Raw genomic sequence first — 24,131 nt, 5'->3', positions numbered from 1 at the left:
CTGTCGCCACACCGCCGTATTAGCACTAGCTCGCTACTGTTTTGACGTTTGCGACGCGGCGGGCTGCGATTGTCACAGCAGGCGTGTTTGCGTGTGTGTGCGCACAGCGAGGATGGAAATAATCAAAAGAGGTTTCTTTTCCCCTCGTTTATAATTACAGGGTGTGTCACAACACAGATGTCTTGGCATCAGATACAAAAACGCACAACTGTTCAAAAGGGCTTCGTACTCTGCGGTCCGGCGTTAGAACTGTATCCTGTCAAAGTCGCACACAAAGCAGCACCTTTCATCTTTCACCCGTGTAATGCGTCGTGACATTCGATTTTTCTCTTTACGTCCTCTCGTCGACGGTCGAACCTGTTCCTCCGACAATCTGGCGCAAAACAAACAGGAGCGTATTTCATATCCAGGCCGAAGGAATTCAGCCTGTAGGTTTTTCTTTTCCAAGTCGTCTTTGTTTGTCCTTGAAGACCAGAAGAATTTTCCAGATTTGGATAATTCTGGGATGCTGAGGTATGTGGGACAGAAGGCTCAGCACTTTTTTCAGCATGTGGCTACATTGTAAAAAGTGTTGGATGATCCAGGACGGCCGTCGCGGACACGGCGCTATAGGAATGCTTTGTTGTTGCCGAGATGCCACTTTTAGAAAAAGAACACACTTGTGCATCTGTTTACTCTGCATCTGCATCCATAAACAGACTCCACTGGCCTTCCTGCTGCAGATGGAATAAATAAATCCCAAAGCAGGTGTCCTATTGGTCTTGGTGGACAGCTACGCCCATGAGGTTAGCCATGACGGTGAACAACTGTGGTCGATGCTAAAGGGGAAGCGGCCCAGTGGATCAGTACCGACGGCGGGGCCCTCAGCTGCACGGCTCTCTGTATTTTTGCAGAACTCACCAGCAAAGCCATCGCCACAAAATAAGTGGCTTGAACCCACGCGCTTGAAATTACAGGGCGCCCGCACACAGAATATGCTGCCCTGCTTCTCGCAATCGGTGATTTAGAAATTCTATTAAAACCTTCTTAGTTTGGCTCAGAATGACTCTGCTGCGCGTCTGCAAAGGCACTGGATCACCCCATGCTTTTTTTTTTGTTTTATTTGGAGTTTTCATTGTTCTCATAAATGATGCAACGCAAAAGCAGGCAAATAAACCGGAGAAGAGCCCTGAAACCTTGGACAGAAATGCTCTCCCATTCAGTTGTTAGTTTTACTTGGAGCATTTTGGGGAAGACTGTTTTTACTCCAAAGCAGCTTCCTGCTGCAGGATCTCCTCTGCTTTCTAGTAGCGGGCTGGAGCAATTTAATAAACTCATCACCAGTTCAAGATGGCAGGCTGGATCCTCTGGCATTGGCTTGGTATGCTAGGAAAAAGCAGCAACACCGGCTCTTCCTACAACATGGAATTCCTGCAGATGGAATTTTACAGAGGAGCCGAAGGAAGAAATGAAATAAAGAACTAGCAGTGCAACAAAATACCCAAATCTCATTAGACTAACGCAATCAACAGGTGGCATCACTTCCACCCTTCAGAGTCAGTCAGTCAGTCAGTCAGTTGCCTAAATTAAGCCAAGAAATGCAGATTAAGAATAATGACCCCAGATGTGAAGTTTAACTCTGTTGGCTCAATCATTTCCCAACATTCCACTGGGTTTTAAACGACCGCTGCCGTGAAGAATGCAAGTTTAGCCCAATATGTACGTGAAAGCAGTGCGGCGGCGTTGCGTGTCCATTTCTGCGAGATGAAAAACTGGGATTGTGGTGTCATTAACTCTGCGGGCGCTTTAATCTCCTGGGCTGTTTCCTGTGCTGTTTAGAGTCTCTCATTTTAAGGTTGAATATAGATTAGAGGCTTCCGGAAAACCAGCAGGTGTCAGAAAATGACCCTTTATCACACCGACAGCGTAGCTGAGCAAAATTCCGGCTTACGCCAGTGACGACTGTAGGGACCTGTGAGACTGGAGCCGAAACCTTGTCGCCGGCTCGCGGGCCACCAGGACCGGGCTCGCACATGTGCCGTAAACAAGGCTGGACGTGTTCCGTGGTTCCTCACAGTGGAATCATGCCTTTATTTAAAATGATGGTCCTTCCTCTCTAGAACCACTGATAGTTCCTTCCTCACGCACACACCTGCTGGTCCAGGTGCACGAAGCTGCTCACAGTGATGTGATTTAGGAATTGAGCATCTTTGGGAAGTGATCTGTGGTGCCTGAGAAGGTGTTCCTGACCGGCTGACATGAAAGCCTTGAGGTTCTCCCGGTGCTGGTTTGCAGCGAAGCCGCACTGAGTCGAAGCTGCTGTGTTTTCTCGGTGGAACAAAGGCGAGGCCTTGAGGTAACGTGGCTGTTTTAGGGATTTTCTCTCGCCTGTGTGTGTGTGAACCATCTGTGGTAGATGCCACATCATCTGTGACAACATGGCGGAGGAGCCTGCTTGTTTTCACTGAATCGGACAAAACACACCGAATTTAACACAATAAATCGAAGACTGCCAATCACCCTTTTCCTGGCGTGTCTGGAAACATTATTTCCTGCATCAGTTTGGTTTTTAAATCACAATATACGTCAAACTTTACACAAACGGGATTCTTATCTTCTAAATCAGCCTCGCGGTAAACAAAACCAGGTCGTCCAACATGTGCTGGAGATAGATATTTTTTTCCGCATGTCAGTATAAATAACTCATTTTAATTTGAATAATAGAATAGAGAATTCTCAACTGAGACCAAACAAACGATGATTATTTGAGGAGCGGAGGTGCTGCTCCAGCAGAAGGTTGAATTCGCGGCTACACACGAAGCTACGATGGCTCCAGTGGTACGAGGGACGCCAACGCCAAACAGCAAGCCTTCCAACTGACCATGTCAACAACCATTCATGCTAACACCGCCCTTGAGCGCTTGAGAGTAACTGTCAGCTTGAAGGCATTTTAAAACACACATCTCAAACACCCCCCTGAATAAATCAGCCGTCTTTGAAAGGGTGAAGCAGCAAAAACAAACCTGCTGCTCGCCGGAGACTCAGCAGAGCACTTTTAACCACCTGAAGCTGGTAAAACTACCACAGGTCTGAGGTTTAAAGGTAAAAACTAGAAACGCACGCGTACGGCCGCCCTCAGCCTGTAGCTTAGGAGGAGGTTCGCTCTGAGCAGGGAGCTCCTAATAATAATAATAATAATAATAATAATAATAATAATAATAAAACATTTGCTTTTTTGTTTAAATGTTTGAGAGCAGGCACAGAGAAAAGACCCCTCGTTTTCTTCTGAGATCTGGAGCTCTAGTTATCTCTCCCTGGTAGAAGAGATGCACAGATGTCCTCACAGATCTACAGGACAACTGTGATATGGCAGAAATCTCATCTGTGTGTTTTGCTCATGTGTAATAAAGTGAGAAGAAGAGCTTTTATTTCTCACTTGTGTTTGGCTGAGATGCAGGGCAGCATTCATGTCTGGAGGATTCATATTGTGAGTAAAATATGCTACAAAAGGGACACAAGGAGGAGGACTAGCTCAGGATTATTCTAGGGTCATTTACAAGCAGCCAAATGCATTTTTAGTCTTTCAAATCTTTTTTCCTCATTGCTGGAGTCCTCAACAAGATGATTTAATCTGATAACGCTAAGAAGTCTGCTTAAATTGCACAAACATTCCATAAATTCACATTTCCATGTTTTAGCCTGTCAGTCTGACCAAAAGGAGAAAAAAAATCAACTTCAAAGTGTCCGGGTGTGGCAGCGTTTCCTCCTGAAATGTTTGGAGATTAGTCTGATCTCAGCAAGTCTAGCAAAACGACATTTACAGACATAAAACAATTACCTTCCTGTTCAAAGCGAGTATGACACGCATTACTGAAACATGTCCACTGGGACGTAAACATCGTGTTTCTCCAGGACCTGCGTTAGAAAATGTTGACGTTTGTGGCGTGGCTGTCGCAGCAGGACGCTCGGAGGGGCTGAAGCCAACAAACGCTCTGCTAATCGTCAGCTCCTGCTTCCACTGTACATTCATCTGTGCAGCAGAGCACCGGATTAGATCCAGAGGGGAAGTCCTGTCGGATGACCTCACACACAAACACACACACACACACACACAAACACACACACACAAACACACACACACACACACAAACACACACACACACAAACACACACACACACAGAGCCCTACCTTCCTATCTCTATAGGGCCTTCCATAGACAATATACATTACCCAGGTCCTTAACCCTTAACCATACGCATCCCAACTATCCCCCTAATCCTAACTTCAACCTTAAAACCAGGTCTTAAACCTAAAACAGTCCTTTGAAGTTGTTGGTCCCAGCAAAATCATCCCACTTCACAATGTCCCACTTTGTTGGTAGAAAGAGTATTGTGGTATTCGATATATAGTAAATGTGGACACACAGACACACACACACACAGATATGCACACACACACTTTAACAGCTCCACTCATGTCGCAATGATGAATCGCTCTGAGATTACTGTTTACCATACTTAACCTAGATTATTAAACAGGCGCAGCGTTATCACAGCCTCATATCTGACACACTCTCAGGTAGACAATGGCCCAGGTGTGAGTGTGTGAAAGAGAAAGTGTACCAACAGGGTGAGGGCTAAACACATTCCGCCAAAATATTTGCCCTAAATACAACTATTATTCATCAACTAGGGTCGAGGTTGGTGTTGGACGTGTTTGCCAAAGACAGATTCTACAAGTATCTCTTAGGTTGGACTGAGTTTTAAAAGTGTAAGTGCATTTTTACTTATAAAACAAATTTAAAAAAGTATAAGGAATAGAAGGAAAATTCCAACTTTTTTCATGTCTTAAGGAAAAACAACAAAATGTCAAAAGTATGCCTACTGAGCTCGCAAATTTAAAAAGTAACCCCACATAATTGCACAAACGTTAAAGCTCAACTAGCCTCTGACAAATGTGGTAAAAGTTTATTACAGATAATAATTAAGTTGGTTAAACACACTGTTTACTAATTAATGTTTAGAGTGGCGGGAATACACAGAGTAGAAGCAGCTTCTGGTTAGCTTTTTGAAGATGCAGATAGGTTTTAAATTGGTGTTAAAACCCTCCATATGGCAAAATAAAGACGTATGTATTCGAGAGCTGGATGCCTGTACTTCAAAGTTTGGACTAGTAAACAATTGGAGCTGTTCACATTGTCCTCCGGAGCGCTGTAATTGTTCCAAGATGTGGAGGTCAACACATACGCATGGCAGATGCGCGCAGATGTTTGAACGCAACGGGATAGTTTTGCTGCAGCCTCCAAATGTTCAAATTTCCTGATGAGTTATCAGAACGTGAGCGATTCTCAGTCGGCCGTCTCTGTGCGGAGGGTAAATTCAGGAGGAAATGACTGGGTCCATTTGTGGAATATCACCTGTTGGCTGGGGAAACTGCTTCATGACTGGGCAATCACGAATGCGATGGGAGAAGATGGAACGTGTGTTTTCCACGTGACCTTTTGGCCGATGTGCGCACCCGAGCTCCTTCTGGAGCGGCTACATCTGCCGTTACGGCCGCACCTCGAACATCTAATGCCACTTCAAACGGAATCTGGTTTAAATAACTATTGATGTGTCACATCTAAAAACACAGAAGCACTGGCTGGTTTCAGTAACACCACTAACCGTTTAAATATCTCCTAATTTGGCCAGAGCATATGACGGCACATGGAGATATTTACAGCGGGGATGTCTGTCACAAAGGGCTCCGCGGTAATTCCTAAAAGAGGCCGGTTGACTCAATCGTCTACCTCAAAAATGTAACCACACAGGCTCGAGTTCTGCCAAACCACTTTGGTGTTCTGTCTCTTTAAAACAACACTAAGCCCACCGAATAACACCGATAAGCCCAACAAGGCAAACATGTTCTGCTGGTGCAGCTACAATACCCCAAAGCCGGAGTTTCAGCTAATCTGAAAGTATGCCGAGAGTCCTCATGTGGGGAACAATTAGGGTGTGGGGTGGGAAGAGGAGGAAATCTTACACATACCAGCCAGGCCGTGCAAAATTAACTGAAGTGTGTTTTTAAGAGTGGGAGGGACCCAAAATAAATCTTGAAAGGCCTGACTATCATGCTTCTTGTCTAACTCTTATCCAAGTTTAGCCACGCACACAAATAGAGGTTAATTCTTTTGACCTGAGACAAACCCCTTCCAAGTTATTAGGCATTTCTGCCGTTGACAGAAGCTTTCAAAGCCTGTTCGTTACAGACCAAACATGTCAGAGAAAGTACCAAGAATGCTAACCATTTCAATGAGCCAGCAGTCTCCTGTTAGGTGGTCGAGATGAGTGAACCGTTCACAGGGATCTGATTAACAGCCAGGAGCATTAGCCGAATCCCTTTGACCCGGCTCTGTAGTTGTAATACCGGAGCCCCAAACAAAGAAAAAACAGGACACAAACGCACCTGAACACCTCGCCATGGGCTTAAAAAAGGATGTCACACAAAAATGATCACATTTGGGGAGCTGGGTGAAATCTATACTGCAAAATTCTGAAGTCTGAGATGATCTAATCCTCATCGTCCGTCTTTCCTGGGAAGAGTGATGCACCGGGGGGAGACAGCGGCGGCTCAAACGCACCTTGAGTCCAATTAAAAAGACAAATGGCCCCTCACTTTCAACACAAAGCCTGTTGGAGCAGCACACAGATAACTTTTATCCTCCTGCTCCACATTTCCCAGCACCTTTTTATGCGAGGCTCCGTGTTTATTTAGAAAAGTGGTTATTAGTTGTGTTTACTCTGGGCGAAGGGTGAAACGTTACATGCCTGCATGAACTCTCTCCCAACACAGGCTCCAGTTCCAGCCAAAACATTTCCGTGACAATTTCGGGCTCCGAGGTCCAATCGCTGTTTAGAAGTCGGGACGGCTTGTTTATGGCGAGAGCTGAGGTGAACGCGGCGAATCCAAACATTAAATGCAGAGGATTCGTTACAACTGAGGTTTCAAAATCAGAGTTAGAAATAAATTTACCTGCAAATTAGTTCCTATGATATTTTCAGATGTGAACTATGTCGATACTGCGGTCAGTGTCTTAAACCCCCGCAGTGTCAGTTAAACACTGTAAAGTCCTACAGCCCTCAAATGCAAACTTCAAAGAAACAAGCAAACGGTACCAATAGCAGGTCTTTGTTTTTTATTAATAATGAGTGACGAAGGGCGAGGAGTCGGCCTTGGACGGAGGCTAATCGAGCGTGCTTGACCGGTACAGCTAATGTTCTGTAACAGCTTTTCACCAAACTCGGCTGAACTGCCCTGTGACACTAAACAGAGCACCCCACCCCCACCCCACCCCCTTTGTAATTTGAAAGCCATTTTACAAACCATTATCATAAATTTCACCTTGCAAGCTCTTTCTTTAGTATGACTTTATGACGCATCAGCTGGCCCTGGGGGGAGGAAGGGGGGGTGGGCTGAACCGGTTCTGTGTGGGTTAAGTGGCAGCTCGACGTGTCACAGGAAAGAAAACATGCCCCCAGTGGCTGGCCTGTTGAAGGTACCCCTTCAAAAGGTTAGTGTGTCCCTTTAATGCCAACATCACAGGCTGGCCTGGCCCAGAGCTAGTTGCAAACAGGAAGTCTCTGCTAATCCTGGTCTTCCCTAATGACACAGAGGAATTCTCGATATTTCCATTGTCTTCCCTGCTGCCTTCCTCCAAGTCGAGCTCAGATTCAGTTTGAGAGATAAAACCGGGACCGTCGTCGTTTGATTTATACGTTTAATATTTGATGTGATGATCCAGAGGTGAAAAATGCTGCTAGCAGCTTTACCTAGCCGTGCCATGGCAGGTGTTCCTGTTTATTGCGGACTAACACGGAGGATCCTGCCATCATTCAGACGTTTCTCCACAAATCCTCACTATTAGTCATTATTATTGACAGCTTCTCAGAGCGCTGACACAAAGATTAAAGCCGAGCACTCTTCCTATCAGCATTATTCTGGAGCGCTCAGGCATGACATCTGCCAAGAGGCACCGCTTCAGGGTTTGGCCTCATCATCAGGAATAAATCCAAGTCAAATAAAAGCCGTCCTCGCTCGCCGTCGGGCAGCGCCCGCTGCGGCTCCTCTGGAGGGGACTTTTGCGGCAGCGCTCCGACAATTAATGGCACCGTTTCCGAGCACAAGGGGGAAAAAACAACAACACGGGAGGTACAAACATACCACACACGCTCATTTTGATGTGGCGGTGAGGAGGGGAAGGCGGGGTCAGGGGTTCGTGGTGTTTTTTCTCGCCATCACAACTTGACCAGCGTGTTATCGGCAGCGCAGACACGTCCGACGCTTCAAGGGCGCAGGATCAAAGCGGATGACACAAGCCAGCGGAGCCCCAAGAGGAACAAGATAAATGTACAGCGCCGACTCTTTATCAAAGGCACGCCTGTTTTAAGATCCTGATTAAAGCTCGCAGGGCGCCCCCTCCCCCCTTCCCAGTGGAAATAGGTGTTCAAACACGATTCTGTTTTAGTTGGCCTGCAGGTCTGCTGTGAAGCTCCCCCTTTGAGTTTGCAACAAGACTCCTGCGTCGGTCGGCTGTCACACTGCAGCACAAGGAGGCCACAGTGTTTTTACAGCGTTTTTCAAATCTGCGAAATGTGTTTCAGCTCAGCTTTGTGAGAGGGAAAAGGGATAATGGGGAGAAAAGGGAGAAAAGGGGGCCGCGACGTTGTCCAAAGCAATAATGGCCAGGCTGCGCGGCGTGTAGTAGAAACACATTTATCCTTCTCGGCCTTTTCCTGATTTCTGCGCGATGATATTAAGTCATTTTCTGCCATTTTCCTGTCAAAACGGATAAGATAAATGGGGGGGGGGGGGGGGGGTCCGCATTACAAGCAGGCCTCTGTGATATCTGCTGAACCAGATGGTGGGTGGAAGTACACAGCTGATAAATAAAGCTGAGCTGGAAGGTCTTTGAGGGCCGAGGAGTAAAAGGAGCAGGAGAGTAAACAGGCGGCGTTTCAGTGCTGGTTGGGGGGGAGGGGGGGTTATCTCATGTCCCGACCACTTTGGTCAGTAACCAAAGAAACAGTTAAAGCGGCAGGTGTTTACCGAGCGGTCCGTTTTTAATGACAGTCTGGACATTCACATGTGTGATTTGGAGAGGAGACGGTGGAGGTGCTGCCATCGGCACCGGTAATAAACCGGATTTAGAGCGTTCAGGAGACTAAAGCTTCCTAATGGAGGATACGTGCTGGATTCAGTGACCATACGTTTGGGTTTATTTAGGCAGAAGCTAAAGTTACTTTGCTCGGAACACCAAGTACTTCCCGTTAGAGGACTCTTCCCAGGAAGATGGTTGGAAAAACATTTAAAAAGTTTAAAGCCTGAATGTATTATTAACACAACCGGTTTGATACAGAAACAACTGGTTCCTGTTGGCGCCACGCACACGTATGAAGGATAATCCCCAAATTAATTATTTCCCATCTCAACTGAAGGCGTCTGGAACCCCAATTTATTCCCCATTTATTAATAGACTCAAACCATCTGGATTTTTGCTGCAACTACCTCACAATCGCGTTAATATGCATTACGAGAATGTGAAAATATGCAGAGAATTTGGCCCGTCCGGGTTTTAGGAGCCTGAAAGTTAAACCGTGAGCTCATTTTTAAGGTATTTCTGCATGTAGGAAATTGACCTGATGAGAAAGTGTCCATCAGCGGCAGCAGCTGGCTTCTTAATGGAAAACACAAATGCGGATTCTGCTGGGCTGAAGGTGAGAATGTAGAGGGGTCAGGGCCCGGATGCCTCTGGAAGACATCTGCACGGCTCCAAGTGAGAGAGAGATGCCATCCAGTATTTACTCAGGTGGAATAATACACAGCCAAAGCTGTCCAGTGTGTGGTGATAAAACAAAGACCATCCCGGAGAATCCGCTCCATATGGCGCGGCGAGCAAGCAGGCCTCCGCTGAATTCCCAGATTAGGTATCAACGTTTTGAGTGGAGTCCTTCAGCGCTCGCAGGGCTGCCTCGTGGGCCGAAGCGATTATCTTGAGAATCCCGCTAGTGTCGGGAAGGAGCACAGGGAAGAGGCCGACGCTGGAAGTTTCACCTCTATTATGGAACTGACAACAAATCCAAGCTGATTAATCCGGGTCGGGGTTGCCGGGTAACAGAAATGAGAGCAACGATAAGAGCAAAACCTCTCCGACGCAATTCTGTCCCTCAGTGGGTGAAGAAGAAGAAGCAGCACCAGCTACATCCAGAAAACTATATCTTGAGTTATATTTCCCAGTGTTTTAGTGACATTTCCCTCTCTAGCAGGTCTATAGGAGCCGTTTGGAAGCGTGCAGCAGGTGCACATTCCGACTGGGAGAAGCCAGAAACCTCGGTGTAGTATTTAACACAGATGTTCCGTCCTCCCCAACTCATAAAACAAGGAGACGCACTCTGTCATTTCAGTCGGAGTAAAGACATTCGGAGGTTCCTGAGATCATGAAGTCCACAGAATGACGGGAATGCAGATGATGTTGTGATGGATTACAGGATGATTTCACCTTTATGGGAGAAATGTGAGAGCGTCAGCGGGAAACATCTGAACCTGATGCCTAGCGTAGCCTCTGTCTCAGCACTCCCGCTAGCGGCTAGCGGCTAGCCGCTAGTTCAAGCAGATGTTCCGGGAGGCTGGGCCACAGAAGAAATCATTATGGTTGGAGCAGCTCAGCAGGTAAAGCCACGTACATTCCGGAACACGGTGATGGATTTGATTTGGTGGGTAAACAAACCTTTCATCCACCCTGAAAACCATTTACAGACGGCCGCTGGCGTGTTCTTACTAGATTGGGTTTTGTGAACGCCGCTCCGCCTAATCAGGTTTTCATTCAGGAAAACGGCGGATAAAAGCTCTTTTATTAGCCATGTGCTTGGAAAAAAATCAATGAATGAAATGTGTGTATATTAAGAGTAATCCCCAAGTGCCTTTCCTTCAATATTTGCCTTTTATGTGATAAATCTGAGGAGAACAAGAGAAGGTTAATCCTCATATTCCCCATTCCTCCCTGGATTTCTTTTCTATAACCCACACTTGGACACATTAGCTGTCCTTTCCATAAATAAAACACCATGTTAACGAGCCACAAGTAAAACGTCCCAATCAGCGCTTATTTTTTCCCCCTTAAAATCACAAACTGCTGTTACGCTTCAACGATCCTGAAAAACAGAGGCAGCTTTTATGCGGTCGGGAGCATATTGGTGAATATTCTCTTAAAAAGAAGACTGATCAGGTGTTTCTCACGTATCCCAAAGGCTGCTCCTCTCAACATAAAGGCCTTTTTGTCCACTTGATAGATGGCAGCAAACTGCTGGAGCTGTCTCCCCACCTCTCCACAGGTCTGTGACACCATTCAAGTCAAGGTCACCCGATAGCCCTGCAGGACCAGGCTCCCCCTAAAGGCCGTCCACCTTGGTCCTGCCGCTTTGAAATCAAACTTGCCATTGTTATTTTTACTGCCCATGACAAGGACAAAGGAAGTGAGCAGCAGGGACACACACAGCCTGTAATGCAATAGGGCTGGGAATTCCTCTTTAATTTCAATGCTATACTTGATCTCTGGGCTGCATGACTGACCACCTTATTATCTATAGCGAGGGGAGCTTATCAATACAGAACCCGTTGGGTCCACAGACCAAAGACAAACACTTCTTTTATGCAGAATGTCCCCCGGGGCATGAGACACGCCACAGTCCAACTAGCTAAATTCCACAAGTGAAAGGCTGGGAGACTGAAAATCATTTCTAAATAGAGCTAAAAATGAATACGGAAGGAGGGCAAAAGTCACGTCTTGTTCAAACTGCCCTCTTAAAATGTGCATGTGTATATAAAAAAAACCTTCAAAAGGTGCCAATAACATGCAGCTCATTTAAATAATCCTCTTAAATGGTCAAAACGGATCCTGTTCTGACAGTAATTTCAAGATTATGATACATTTCCCTTATTTACAGGAACTTGCAACGTCTTGGCAATAATTTGTTGATGTTTAAGAAACGCACATTCGTATTATCGGAACTAATATCTGAATGCATCGTTAGCTTAGCGTTTAGCCTAGGCTGTGTCGCAATGGCCTGCTGATACTGAGGCTCTCCACAATCAAGCAGCCAGCAGGGTGGGAGGTGGAAGCACACCTTCAGTTCAGATGGGAACCTCCCAACAATGGACGCCCTCTGGCATCCTGCGCAGGTGTGACCTGGATTTGATAAAAAAAAAGACAACAAAACCCTTAACTTCTTACTGAGTGCAAAGAAAGACCAAGCTGCCCAGGTGCTGCCTTTGTTTGGATGTGACTTTTGGCACTGAAGCGGCTTTTGCAACAGTGCCGGGAAAGAAAAGGTGTCATGAAAGCAAAGCAAAGCCTAGCATAGCCTCGCATAGCATAGCTTGATGGATATTGAAGAGCTTTGTTAATTCAAGGATAAATGTGGGATAATGTCTGTATCCCATTACAGAGGTGGTCCAGCCAGTGATCTGGAGGATTACAGAAAGAAAAGAAGTGAAACAGGAAGTGGCGATTTTGTGTGGAAGTCTATGTCCACAGAAGACCCGTGGCTGGTTTCAAAGATGCTGATGGCGCTCATTAGCCGTCATCTGTCCGTCTCTCTCAGAATGGGCTGACTAACCTGGCCGTCCCATCACTGACAGGTGTAATTTCAGCCTGACGTGAGAAGCCGAGCCGACATGAAAGGAGAGAAAGAGCGTGATGGAAGAGACTGAAGATGACAATGGCAATGTCGAGCGTTTAAAGGGGAGCTAATAGCTCAGCGTTAAGTTTTCCTTGTTCATTGTGCACCTGAGGTGGGCGATTTCTCCTTCGGAACAATGAGACACCTCTGAAACATCAGGGAGGCGATACTGGAGGCATTGTCAGCAAAGACGGGCTGAGAGTAAGATGTCAAAACATCTTGTGTTTGATTAAGCTGTGGAAGGATACAGGCTAGGTCTGACTGCTGAGAACCAGCGCAGGACAACTGCTTCACATTAGCTCCCAGGAAGAATGTGCAGATATTAGAAATGGAATGTGTTAGTGGAACTGAGCCTCGGGTTTGAGGAGTGTAAAGTTGAAGAAGAAAATCCACATTTAACAGGATGAAAGATTACAGTGTTGGGTGGTCTTATTATTTAGCCTTTTCAAATACTTTCGACACTTTCCTTCCCTCACACTTCTCAACTCTTTGCAGTAAAACTAATTTAAAGCGCTAGTTCAGGTGCCTGCCAAGGCCTCCAGCTTTTTGCTCCCCACATTTTTGTTTCCAGCTCATCTAAACTCCATTCGGTGGTCTAAAAATCTGTCTCATACTACTGGATCAACAATCCAGATCCAAATCTATATCAAAATCTAGCAGTGATCCTTCCATTTCAGCATATAAAATCACATTTTCACATGCAAAAACAGGCAACTCCACACTGTAAAACACCTTATCTTTGCTACATTAAGGGGAAGTCCAACCAGCATCAGTCTCAATACAGAACACAATAAATTCAGCCCATCAATGAAACAGGATCCAACATGTTTTATTACCTGCACATGTTGTCTGGAATCCATCTGAGTAATGTAAGTAAACTGAAGAGGTCAAGTCTTGTCAAACTGTATATAGATTACTTGTTACTTAAACAGTTTCAAAGACCGGAGGAATTAGGCAGACAAATGTGGGTTCAATTAGAGGAGGGGGCTCAAAGGAAAACAAACATCTCCCCAATCTGATTTTCAGCGTAGGAAACTCCTCAGAGATTAAAAGAGAAGAGGTGGGAAACGAACCAGCGTAACGGTGTTGGTGCTGCACAGCGTGAAATTCTGCTTGTTTTAACTCCAGCTCTCGTTTCTCTATGCAGGAAGTGATCTTTTAAACCCCTTAAAGATCTGCTCAGGATTCCGTTAAAAGTGGGGGGAAGCCCTAAAATGGTTCTCCGACGGCTGAAGGTTTACGCGGTCGACGTCCGGCGGGGGGAACCTCTGGTGCTACTCCGGTTCTCCCAACGTGCACTTCAGCTGATCTCATAATTGTAAAAGCAGCAGGGGGAGGTTAATGGAGGTCAAACAACGCTGCTTTTGTGCGCTCCAGCGTTGCGTATGTGATTTATTGCAACTCCGTCGACACGGCAACACGTGTTAAGTACGACAGCTCAGGTTTAGCGTCACGACCGAGGTCAGGTTCGCTCCCAAACACCTGATTGCTGGGCGAATAGAAGTGGCTAGAAAGCTGTTGCTAATGTTTCTCACACCTGCTCATTACATTGAGGAAAACACACACACACGCACGCACATACACTAATGGTCCCAGAGCCAAAATAAGGGGATAATTCAAAAGCTTCTGTCCACCGGTGTCTTTGTAGGGGTCTAAAACAGTGGCAGAGATGTTCAGATGCCTGTGGAACACAGTAAATCTCCATAATCCTTCACATCTGATGCTCCTCTTGGGGAGGCACAAGCCCCAAAAGCCAACTTGTTAACCTGAGGCAGCAACCCGCTTCCAAATCAAAGAAGCCCCCCCACCCCCACCCCCGAGCGCTTTCTGGCAGAACCCGTCAGGTGAGGACCTTCATTCCAGCTGCTTCACACTCTATTGCAACCTGCCCGAGTGTGTGTTGGAGGTCATGGTCTGATGAAACCCACCAGACTCTCATCAGCTGCAGCTGCAAATTCTGTGCATGGAAATCACAAACAGCATTTCTGATGAGGCTTCTTGCTGCTTTAATAGAACCGCCCTGTTCCAGTTCACAAAAAAAGAGGGGCACGGGATCGCTTTCCTAAAGCGCCAGCAGATGTGTTCCAGAGAGATGGACGCTCATCATTCATATCTCCAGCTGCTTATCTGCACATCTGAGCCCAAACACGTGTATCACCAGCACAAATGTTCCGCCCCACCACGTCAAAGTTGCGCCCAACCCCGCTCGGTGGACAGGTGTGACCTCGGGCGCCCAAACCCAAATAAATCACGGTGGCTCACGGATCAACCGTTGCAAAGGTTTCCTGTGCGTGACCCAGCCACAAGTGGCTTTTGAGCCGTCTAACCAGTACAAATAATCGGAGGCATGTACGGTCCAACATAAGCCCTCTGAGGAAATGTAGGACAAGCTAGCTGGTAAAAATACGCGTTATTTTTTCAAGCTACCGCTAATGGAACTTCGGGAGGGACCGGGGAGCATTCTGAGTAAACTGGACACAGTATAGATTTTGTTCCCATCCTAATGGAATTGCAGAAATATTTGAGGGGAATCCCATTACGTAGCAATTGGAGTGCTGTAATAATGTACTCACAGTCATTTTCCCACTGCGGTTGGCCTCCTCCCGCTCTGCCAGAGCTCTCAGGAAGCTGTCTTTGATTTCTTTTCCTGCACTTGCCAGTGTCCTGGAAAAGACAACACACAAACGGTTTGAAACGTTTCTCTTAACGTGGAAAAAAAAAGAAGTCCCGAAGCCTTAAAGGCTCTTTATGGAAGCGTGTATCCATACGTTCACATGTGAAAAGGCGGATATGGGGCATGAACGGGGGTCGGCCGCTTCATGAATACGCAGGTTGGAACAGAAAGCAAACGTGAATAAAGCCGCAAGATCATCGAGAGCTCGGGATCTCATCAAACTCGAGCAACACGCCCGAATACCCCAAATACCAGCAAATATCCTCAACGCGATAAGTCACCTGTGTTTCTGATAGGAATTTGAAAAAGTAAATCAGCGGGAGTGTCAGATGTCACAGCTGTCTTTGCTTACTCAGCACGCAACCCGATATTAATCATATCGGCCTGTAATGACTACATGACACCGTGGCAGCCTTCTACACATCGGTAGGCCCGTTTCCACGGAAACGCGGTTTTGGCGCACACTGATCCGCACCTGAAACAACATTGGCACGAATAGTTGAACAGTTAACACTGCGGTACGAGCAACAGAGCTCTGGCCCGCGTCCAGAACCGAGTGTGCAAAACATTCGTCAGAACCGCAGAGTTAACGTCTCGCAGGCAGTAAACAGCTCCACCTCGGCCGCGCGTTCAAACGCACCCAAACGGAGAGGAGACGCTCGTCCTGGACATGGCGTCCATGAGCCCACGCGCGTTGACCTTTGGCAGTGAGTGAAGAGTTCCTGGGCTTCGTTTGGGAGATTAAACACGTAACTAACGCACAAAAGTGGCGTTCAACGTCGCCATCGACTCAAAATCTGAACCTCAGTCAGAAGCAAAAAGTTTCATCTGCCTTCCAAAGACAAGACAGGTTTAGTTAAATCCTGAGCTTATCGGCTCCTCCGTTGAAATTCCCATTTTCTGTGAAAGGCCAAAGCGGCAAAAACAGGACCTAAACGTTTACGTTCACAAGAATCTGGGAAAAAGGGGGTTTAAATGATCCCGGTCACGTGGCTCTTTCGGCACACCGAGAGGCTCGGAGAAGTGCACAGACAGCACATATTTGGAGGGCTGAAGCTCACTCCATCTTCTGAGTGAATGAGGGATGGCTGCTGGGTCCTGGGTGCCGCGGCCCCAAAGTAAACACAGGTGTTGAGGAGGCAAGTGACTGGGTTACCCCGTCCAGTAGCTAAAGCAACACGCGCAGTCACGAAGGGCCAATAAGACTGGGCTAAAAACACGTCTGCCCGCTTCAGCTTCCTGTCAATTAACAAATTTCTTATCAAGGCTCATTTAGGAGGGATAACAAGGATTTCAAAAAAATGGCTGTTATTAGTGGCTAATAGGGAGGTTTTAAGCTAACCCTCGTCCGTTTCGCACGTCTTGTTTTTGGACTGTGGTCAAGGCAGGCGGGGGTTCAAATTGGTACAGAGGAGGAAAGGATGTGAACAATGGCGCCGTCCGGTTCTCAGGTCACGGGTCCCCGACGGTCACAAGGACCCAGGCCGGGACCCCATAAACGTCGGCCTCGGCGCTGTTTAGGAGTCACCTGTTGAGGGAAAGCAGCAGCGCCACGTGGGGCCTGGCTTGTCACATTGACTCTGACAGTGCACCGTCCCACCCACGTTACCCACAGTGCACTGCACCGGGGCTTAGGCCGACAGGTAGACCGGACGGTGACACCGACCCGGAGACGTTCAGCAGCAGGACGGCGGAGTCAGGAGCGAGATGACGGCGTGGCGCCAGAACCACAGCCGGGCGCCGACGTATGAATGAACCCTGATGAGATGGTGAGAGACATGAATCCGAAGGCTGCTGACCGTGTTGCAAGCATTTATGTCAGACTTTGTCCATCTCAGCTGTGGGGGGGGGGGGGGGGGGGGGGGTTGGGGGAACAGCTGCGACTGCACAGAAAATGTCCCCCCAGTGTGTTTACACATGTGTAAACATGGCACGACAGCGAACCGTACTCAGCCATACCAACATCAGGGGCCTCCTCCTGAAGCCTCCTAATCTGATCTTTTTAACTATTTAAACACCCACGCGAACTAACGTGAGGACGTGCACGTGAGCGTGCACCAGATGCATTGAGAATTCTGATTCTGATTGAGAATTAGCGCTAAAATCAGCCGGGCCAGCTTGTTCAGGGCTGCGGTTTCCCTTGAAGCTGACCCGCCTGATGAAAGCCGTCGTCTTTGTTGCGCCTGATTCTTAGATTCGAAAATGGAAACCAGAGTCTGACCCATCTGCGTGACCTTTGACCTCTGCTGTTTGCCGTTATCACCTCAGGATTCGGAAGTTTGGTGTGTTCCAGACTCTAAGATGTGGTTACTGTCCATCCGGGGAGGACAGGGGCGTCCTGTTTGTCTCATCGCGCTCGCCAAACAAACGCGATCTCCGGGGCTGCCCCCCCTCGGCCTCAGCCAATAAGCCTCCAGATAATTAATGGCGTGCCATTAAAAATGACTTGGTACATTCCGACTTAATTTGTAGGCTTAAACATGGAGTAATTGTGCAACTGCTTTCAGGTGGTGATCTGAAGCAGATGTCAGGCTTTGAAGTTATTCTTTCCTTTGAAATCTCGTGACAGATTAACGGTTCCGTTATCCTCCAGGTTCTGACAGACGTAGCAGACGGGAAATTTCAATAATACGTTGATTTCTTTAAGAAACGGCATAAACTGCAGGAGAATATTTTTCCTCCGAGTGCCTGGGAAAATTAATCTTATGGAAAATATTATTTTGGGCCGGCGGACGTGGAGGGAAATTCCACCCTGCGTGACAATTTACTTTATTTAGGGTTTTTTTGTGAAATCCTCTGTCACCTCTGATTACAATGAGCCCAAGGTATCGGTTACACGTGCGCTGAGCCTGATATTCCACCTGGCTTTTCTTTGTGCTGCGGCCACCTCGGCTGCCGGGTCGGCTGCACATTTGTCAGAATTCGGATCAACAGAATGATTGAAATGTTTTTTTTATTGAACTCTCATAAAGTTGGGGTTTTTTCCCCTCTCCTTTAGGGAGCAGCTATATTTGGTGATGATGATCAGATTTATTCTGAGAAACCTCAAAGGTCTCTAAAAGAAAAGAGAGCCGGTTCTAAAATAAGAGAAGTTCTGATCCGCCTGGCACGTGTTCACAGTGGTGGTTTCCTCCTAATCAGTTTATTAGCTTTACATCGAGATGCAAAGCAACACATATGAAATCATTTAACAGTGTTATTCTACTGATTACTGACAAATGTCCCCACCAACAAAACTCAAAACCTCTGAGCTCTGCGTTCCTCTTGGCACCGTTCTGGAACCCCTTCACTTCCCTTCGCGGTTGTGCTTCCGAATCAATTAAAAAAAGATGGCAACAATTACTGGAGACCTTGACATGCATCCTCCATCCAGCACTTGAAAGTACAAAGATGTTGACAGCCTGATGGAGAGACGTGCACAGGCAGGAAGCACTGTATCAGTGCACCAAGATGGCTCCCATCGCACGATCAGACATCAGCGAGGGAACCAGCCTGCTTTCCTCAGAGCGTCGGGCTCCTCCTCGGTGAAGAGGAGGAACTTTCTACAGGACCAGACACAAACCCAACCAAAGTGAGCCCCGCATGTCGCAGCTCATTCCCCATCGCGGTGTCAAACCGGGTTGGTTTAGATGCCCCCGCCTGAATGGAGGCAGCTGTTTTATCGGCAAAGCCTGAGAAACCTCTAGAACCTGCAGATCTCCAAGTTAAAGGCAGCCTGGACGCTCCACCGGTGCACATACTGGGACAAGCTGCACGACATGCGAGGAAGGCAATTGGCTTGACAGCACATGTAATAGAGACGGCAAAATTTTGTCGCCCGAGGGCCCTCACAGGACCTGCAGCCACGGAGGGGAGCAGCGGGGGTTCGGGGGGGGTTCAGCTGGCTAAGAAATCAGCCTGGAATGAGCTTCGGGAAGCCTCTCATATCAGTTCCATCCACGACAGCCCCACACAGAAACGTATTCATGGTGCATGTTCGTGGCACCGGTTTTACTTGGCACCGTCAGCGATAGCCCGCTTTTAACCTGGAGCGGGGCGCTGCGGAGCAGAGAATTCTTGAGGCGGACCGTTAAAACGCGGCTGCACAATGGACAATGAGCGTGGCTGTGGTTTGGACTGTGGGGAGATCACGGGAAGCCTGATGGAAACCTTGCGAGGCTGCCGTGAGCACGCGAGGTCAGGGCATATGCTGACACGGCCTTTTGGGCCGGAGCCAGAACCCAGACCGGAGAGGAAACAGAGGCCTCGTGTCTGCTCAGCGGTGCTCCCACGCTCATTTTCTTTGACCGTAGCTTCGTATCAAATATTATTCTTGTGCAAAATGAAGACAAACATACTTTGAAGGTGATGTGGAACATCTATTAAGTCACTTCTAAAGAGAAATGTTCCGTTTCTGTTGTCAGTTCAGCATCAGGTTCTGACATGCTGAGCGAGAAGAGAGCAAATGTTGCTACTTACACTTATTATTCATCCCAAATTCAATATTATTTTCTGTGCAGGAAACAGCATCCACAATGTAAAAGGAGGTATTTTGGAGCTTGGAAGTAGAATAAGTTGTTATTAGAATGCAGCCGTGTTGTTGCTCCACCTGCGCCCCCTAAACAAACAACCACGCATCTCATTCATTTAAGGCTCCTTTTTCAATCCCGTATTGAATTTCCTGGAGTCTGACGAGTGCACCAGGTGTTCCGATTGTGTCTTTTTGTGAGGCGAGCTGTCCGGAGGAGGCGCTGTCGTCCTCAAAGGCAAAAGACTCAGCGCTACAACGACAACAACAACAGGCAAACATCTGATTAGCATTCATGGCACCGTCTCCATTTCCTTGCTATTTTAATAGGACAGGTGCAGGGGCCTTCATTGATCAGATGCACGCTACAGGCGAGTTCAGCCCTTAATTGAAAACAGCTCTATTTATACACCTGCAGGCACTAAAGGTCTCCAGGAGGGAGGTTGAAAAGAAGAGAAAGGAAGGGAGAAACACAGAGCAATGCCAGAGCAGTGGAAAAAGACACGCCTGGGAGACGTAGCTTAGGACCTATGGGGAGGGGGTTCCCAACAGCCTGGCTGCCCACTGTCACCAGGGGATAAACACGCAGGTGCAAAGGTCTTTGGGGAAGCGAGCGGGACTAAATGTTGGAAAGAGGCGCAAATGAATGCAAATGTGGAGCGGAGACAGTGCAGCGTCTGCGGAGCTGCTGCCAGGTCCTGTTCCAAGCCCTGTTCCCATTACGCTCAGACACTCTGCAGGTGGTACTTTGCATCCAGCGCTCGTGACCGTAGCAGGAGGGGGGGGGGGGGGGGGGGGGGGCTCGGTGGAAGTCCAATCGGAAAAACTGCAGCGGAAAGAGCAATCGGAGTTTAAGCAACAAGGAAGGGAGCCGACTCCAGCTTATTTTCATGGAAAAGGTCTGCAGGATGTCTCCTTTCTAAGTGTGGGAAAGCAGGAGATTCAAACCTAAAAATAGGGCCTCTAATCACCCACAGCAGCCCGCCTTCCCCCTTGGAAGCAGGTACAAGCATCCATGAGTTAAAGGGCCACTGGATGAGAATCACAAAAGTCCTGTTTCTTCTCAGACGTTGCTTTAGTTGGAAAATCCTACTTAACATTAAATTAAGAAAACAGAACCAGGGCTTCCTTGAAGCTCCAGGTGTTTCGGTTTAATGGCATCCACTGGAATCCAGTGCTGTAAATCTTGTACAATAATCCTCAAATACATGGAAAAATGAAGTTTCTGATTCCCCGCAAACAAATTTGAGGATGGCAGCCATTGAAGGCGCCTCTCTGTGGACGTTGCTCTTGGAGCCCGAACAGACTAGCGTGCCTCCAACATCCCAGAGTTCCTGCACTGTTCCCTGGATCCTGTTGGGGCAGGATGAAAGGGACTGTGGCCAAATCTCCCAGAAGGTGCAGGTGTGGAGGCTCCCATTACACCGGTGTCGCTGGAGGAGCTGGGGGACAACGGCGAGACATCTGCACGCCTGGAAAAGCATCTGAGGAGCGGATTTCATTCAGCACCTCGCTAGTAAACGTTTGGATCCGATACCCCGACTGCGTTTCTGTGCGTTTGTCAAACGGTCCTATTTAAAGTCTGTCCTGGCTCGTCATCAAAGGAGAAAGTGTAACACAACCACATGGTTTTATCAAGAGCGAGAACAATAATCTGGATGTGTGGTCGCAGCTCTGCTTCTTCGAGTGGACTCCTAACTGAACTGGAGCTGATGAGCAGCACGTGTTCCAGCACAAGGCCTGTTTACACAAGAAGCCCACTTCAGAAATGATCCAGGCTTTTGTGAAATACAGAAAACAACTCAAGGACTACACCAAGAACTAATACAGCTACCGCGGCGCTCAGCTTTGAAGGCTTTCGGCCTTTATGGGCTGTCGTGCTTTGATCAGATGAGGTGATTTCGGGCCAAAACCATTTTATGTTCTCCTTCTGACGCTGGTGTTGTCAGGAACTCCGGCGCAACATGAGCTGCATCGGCTCACAGCAGTTCACAGGACGGTTTAATCGCAGCCTTTCTGGGTTTGAGCTGTGCTCAGGTAAGGATGTTAACCCCCCCCTCCTCCCCCACAGCACACATGAAGACCCACCTATCGGTGGTGCCAGTAGGGGGCAGCACAATCAGCAGAACTGGACTTTTCTACACGATTCCTGAACTTTTAATGGACCGATAACTGATTCACCCACATTTGACCACATATTTTAACTCAGGACAAGTGCCTGAAAAACGAGTTGCAGTTTAACATCTGCATTCAGACTGCAGATCAAAGGATGGAAGTCTTCAAATCAACCCTGGATTGTTGCGGAGACACACCGATTCATGAGCACCAGATAGACGTCTGAACCCTGCCAATATTCTCCAACTTGCACCATCGCTGCCCCCTAATGGCCGGCTGTAGTAGCGATGAGGTGGGCAAACGATCACGTGTATCATGTGTAGAAGACGGTGAGACGTGCCGTCCAGACTCGTCTGCAGATGTCGTCAGCAGTGCTTGATGGGAAAGTGTGTATCGTCACAAAGGTGAAGTGGGTAACGTTTAACTCACACTGGCTGGTTCCTGTCGGAGCCGCTGTTCTTGTTCTCGGCCTCGGCCGCCAGTGCAGCTGCTTTCTTCTCCTCAAATTCCTCCTTGCTCAGGACTGGGCCTTTGAGGCCGAGTTCCACCAGACTCTGGGCCAACTTCCTGCTCTACAAGACAGAGGAACAAGAGAGGGTCTGGTCAAGGAGAGGGGACGAAGCCTGCAGGGAAGGCAGGGCTCAACACGGCAGAGGAGCAGCAAACGTGGCTCCGGTGTGTTTGCAGATGTGTGCCCACACGCAGCCACGCTCATTTTGCTTCAGTGGCCCTGCAGGGACTCTCAGCTACATGATTTCCCCATTTGAAGAACCACCACAGTTGCATCTGAGCCTTGGGATCATCTCCTGAAGATCAAAACTGTCAGATCTCATGGTGGCCACATGTCCTCCTAATCAAGATCGGAGAGGCCCAGCCTGCGTCCGCGCCCCAGAGGAAAAGTTATATTTTGCTCCAACTTTGATGTGGCTCACCAGAAATACATTTGTGAGTCCTAAAACTGTCCCGAAATATCTTTGTCTTCCTCATTAACATCAAGAAAAACCTTTGAAACCTGCTTCAGCCTCCAGTTTCCACCGGCTGAAGTCACACAAACTAAACAATGTCATGGGGAGGGTTTAATCTATAACCCATTAGAGCGTCTTTATCAGCGCCATGCCCACGGCAGGTGACCTGGGCCGCGTGTGTTGCGTAACAACACTGGGGTGATTGAGCTTGATCGTGATTGACTGCGGCTGATTATCAGAGCAGATATGAGGCCCCCTCTTTTATGTGTGGACACAGGTGTTCAAACAAAAAGTGGCAACAGCATCTCATCAACACGTGTGACATCTGCTGGACAGAGACAAAACAGGCACATGTCCAAACCATTTATACTTATTCTGGTCATAGGGAAAAGTCCAAAAGAATCCAGTATAAATGTGAATCGTAGTTATTTTGACACTAAATAAAAGAAAATATATAAAATGGCATAAATATACATTTAAGTAGAGGAAAACTACACAGACACGCCTTTTTGTTTAAGCCTGTGTTTGACTGACACCTGGCGAGCAAATGGCGGTACTGCAGCAATGAAACGTCCCCATGGTGGCGTTTAAGTAAAGTCAAACAAAAGTTTAAAGGCCCACGTTCATCTCATATGTTAAAGCAAAAAATAAAGTGGAAACATAATTGCATAATTACAATTCAAATCACTTAATGAAGAAATTATCTTGAATTCGAAGTTTTTTGGAACCCAAATTAAAGCGACGTTTAAGGTCACCGTGCACGGTTATAAAAGAGTAACTCACCGTCAGGTGAGCCAAATCCATCTGGGTCATTTTAGAGTCGAGATAATCTTCGTACTGTTTAAACTGGGTTATGGAATACGGCGCACTGGTGTTCTCCATCTTCACGCACAAGTGTTGGGGAGGAACTGGAACGTACTTGTTGGAAAGATTAGCAGGATTCTGAGATCACTTCAGATTAATTAATATTGGTAATATAGAGGGAAGGCGTAATACCAAGTAACAAAGTTATAATACTGCACGTTGCTTAAATCAATGCTCCTTTCAACCCTGGAAGTTAGAGAATCAAAGCCTATTTGATTATTTGATCTTATTTCCCCGTGACGGCGGTTAGCCAAAGTTAGCTCTCATGTTAGCATTAGGCCGAAGCTAGTAGAGCGTCGCTGTGCGTTTC

At 47.4% G+C, this 24,131-nt stretch overlaps 1 protein-coding gene across 3 annotated transcripts in view; it reads right to left on the bottom strand.

Annotated features, from left to right (window-relative positions):
- cfap299 (cilia and flagella associated protein 299) overlaps positions 1-24,131 on the bottom strand; it is a 35,724-nt gene extending 11,593 nt beyond the window's left edge. For 2 of the 3 annotated variants that reach the window (XM_057032392.1, XM_057032393.1), the window contains exons 1-3: positions 23,741-24,131; positions 22,422-22,564; positions 15,270-15,360 (exon numbers count right to left, since the gene is read on the bottom strand). In XM_057032392.1, coding sequence (XP_056888372.1) covers positions 15,270-15,360; positions 22,422-22,564; positions 23,741-23,839 — 333 coding nt within the window. In that variant the 5' untranslated portion in view covers positions 23,840-24,131. The remainder of the gene's footprint in view (positions 1-15,269; positions 15,361-22,421; positions 22,565-23,740) is intronic. The other variant, XM_057032390.1, reaches the window with a different exon arrangement.

The sequence above is a fragment of the Takifugu flavidus genome, chromosome 5, assembly GCF_003711565.1.
Source record: "Takifugu flavidus isolate HTHZ2018 chromosome 5, ASM371156v2, whole genome shotgun sequence".
Classification (NCBI taxonomy): Eukaryota; Metazoa; Chordata; class Actinopteri; order Tetraodontiformes; family Tetraodontidae; genus Takifugu; species Takifugu flavidus.
This window is presented reverse-complemented; position numbering and strand designations above follow the sequence as displayed.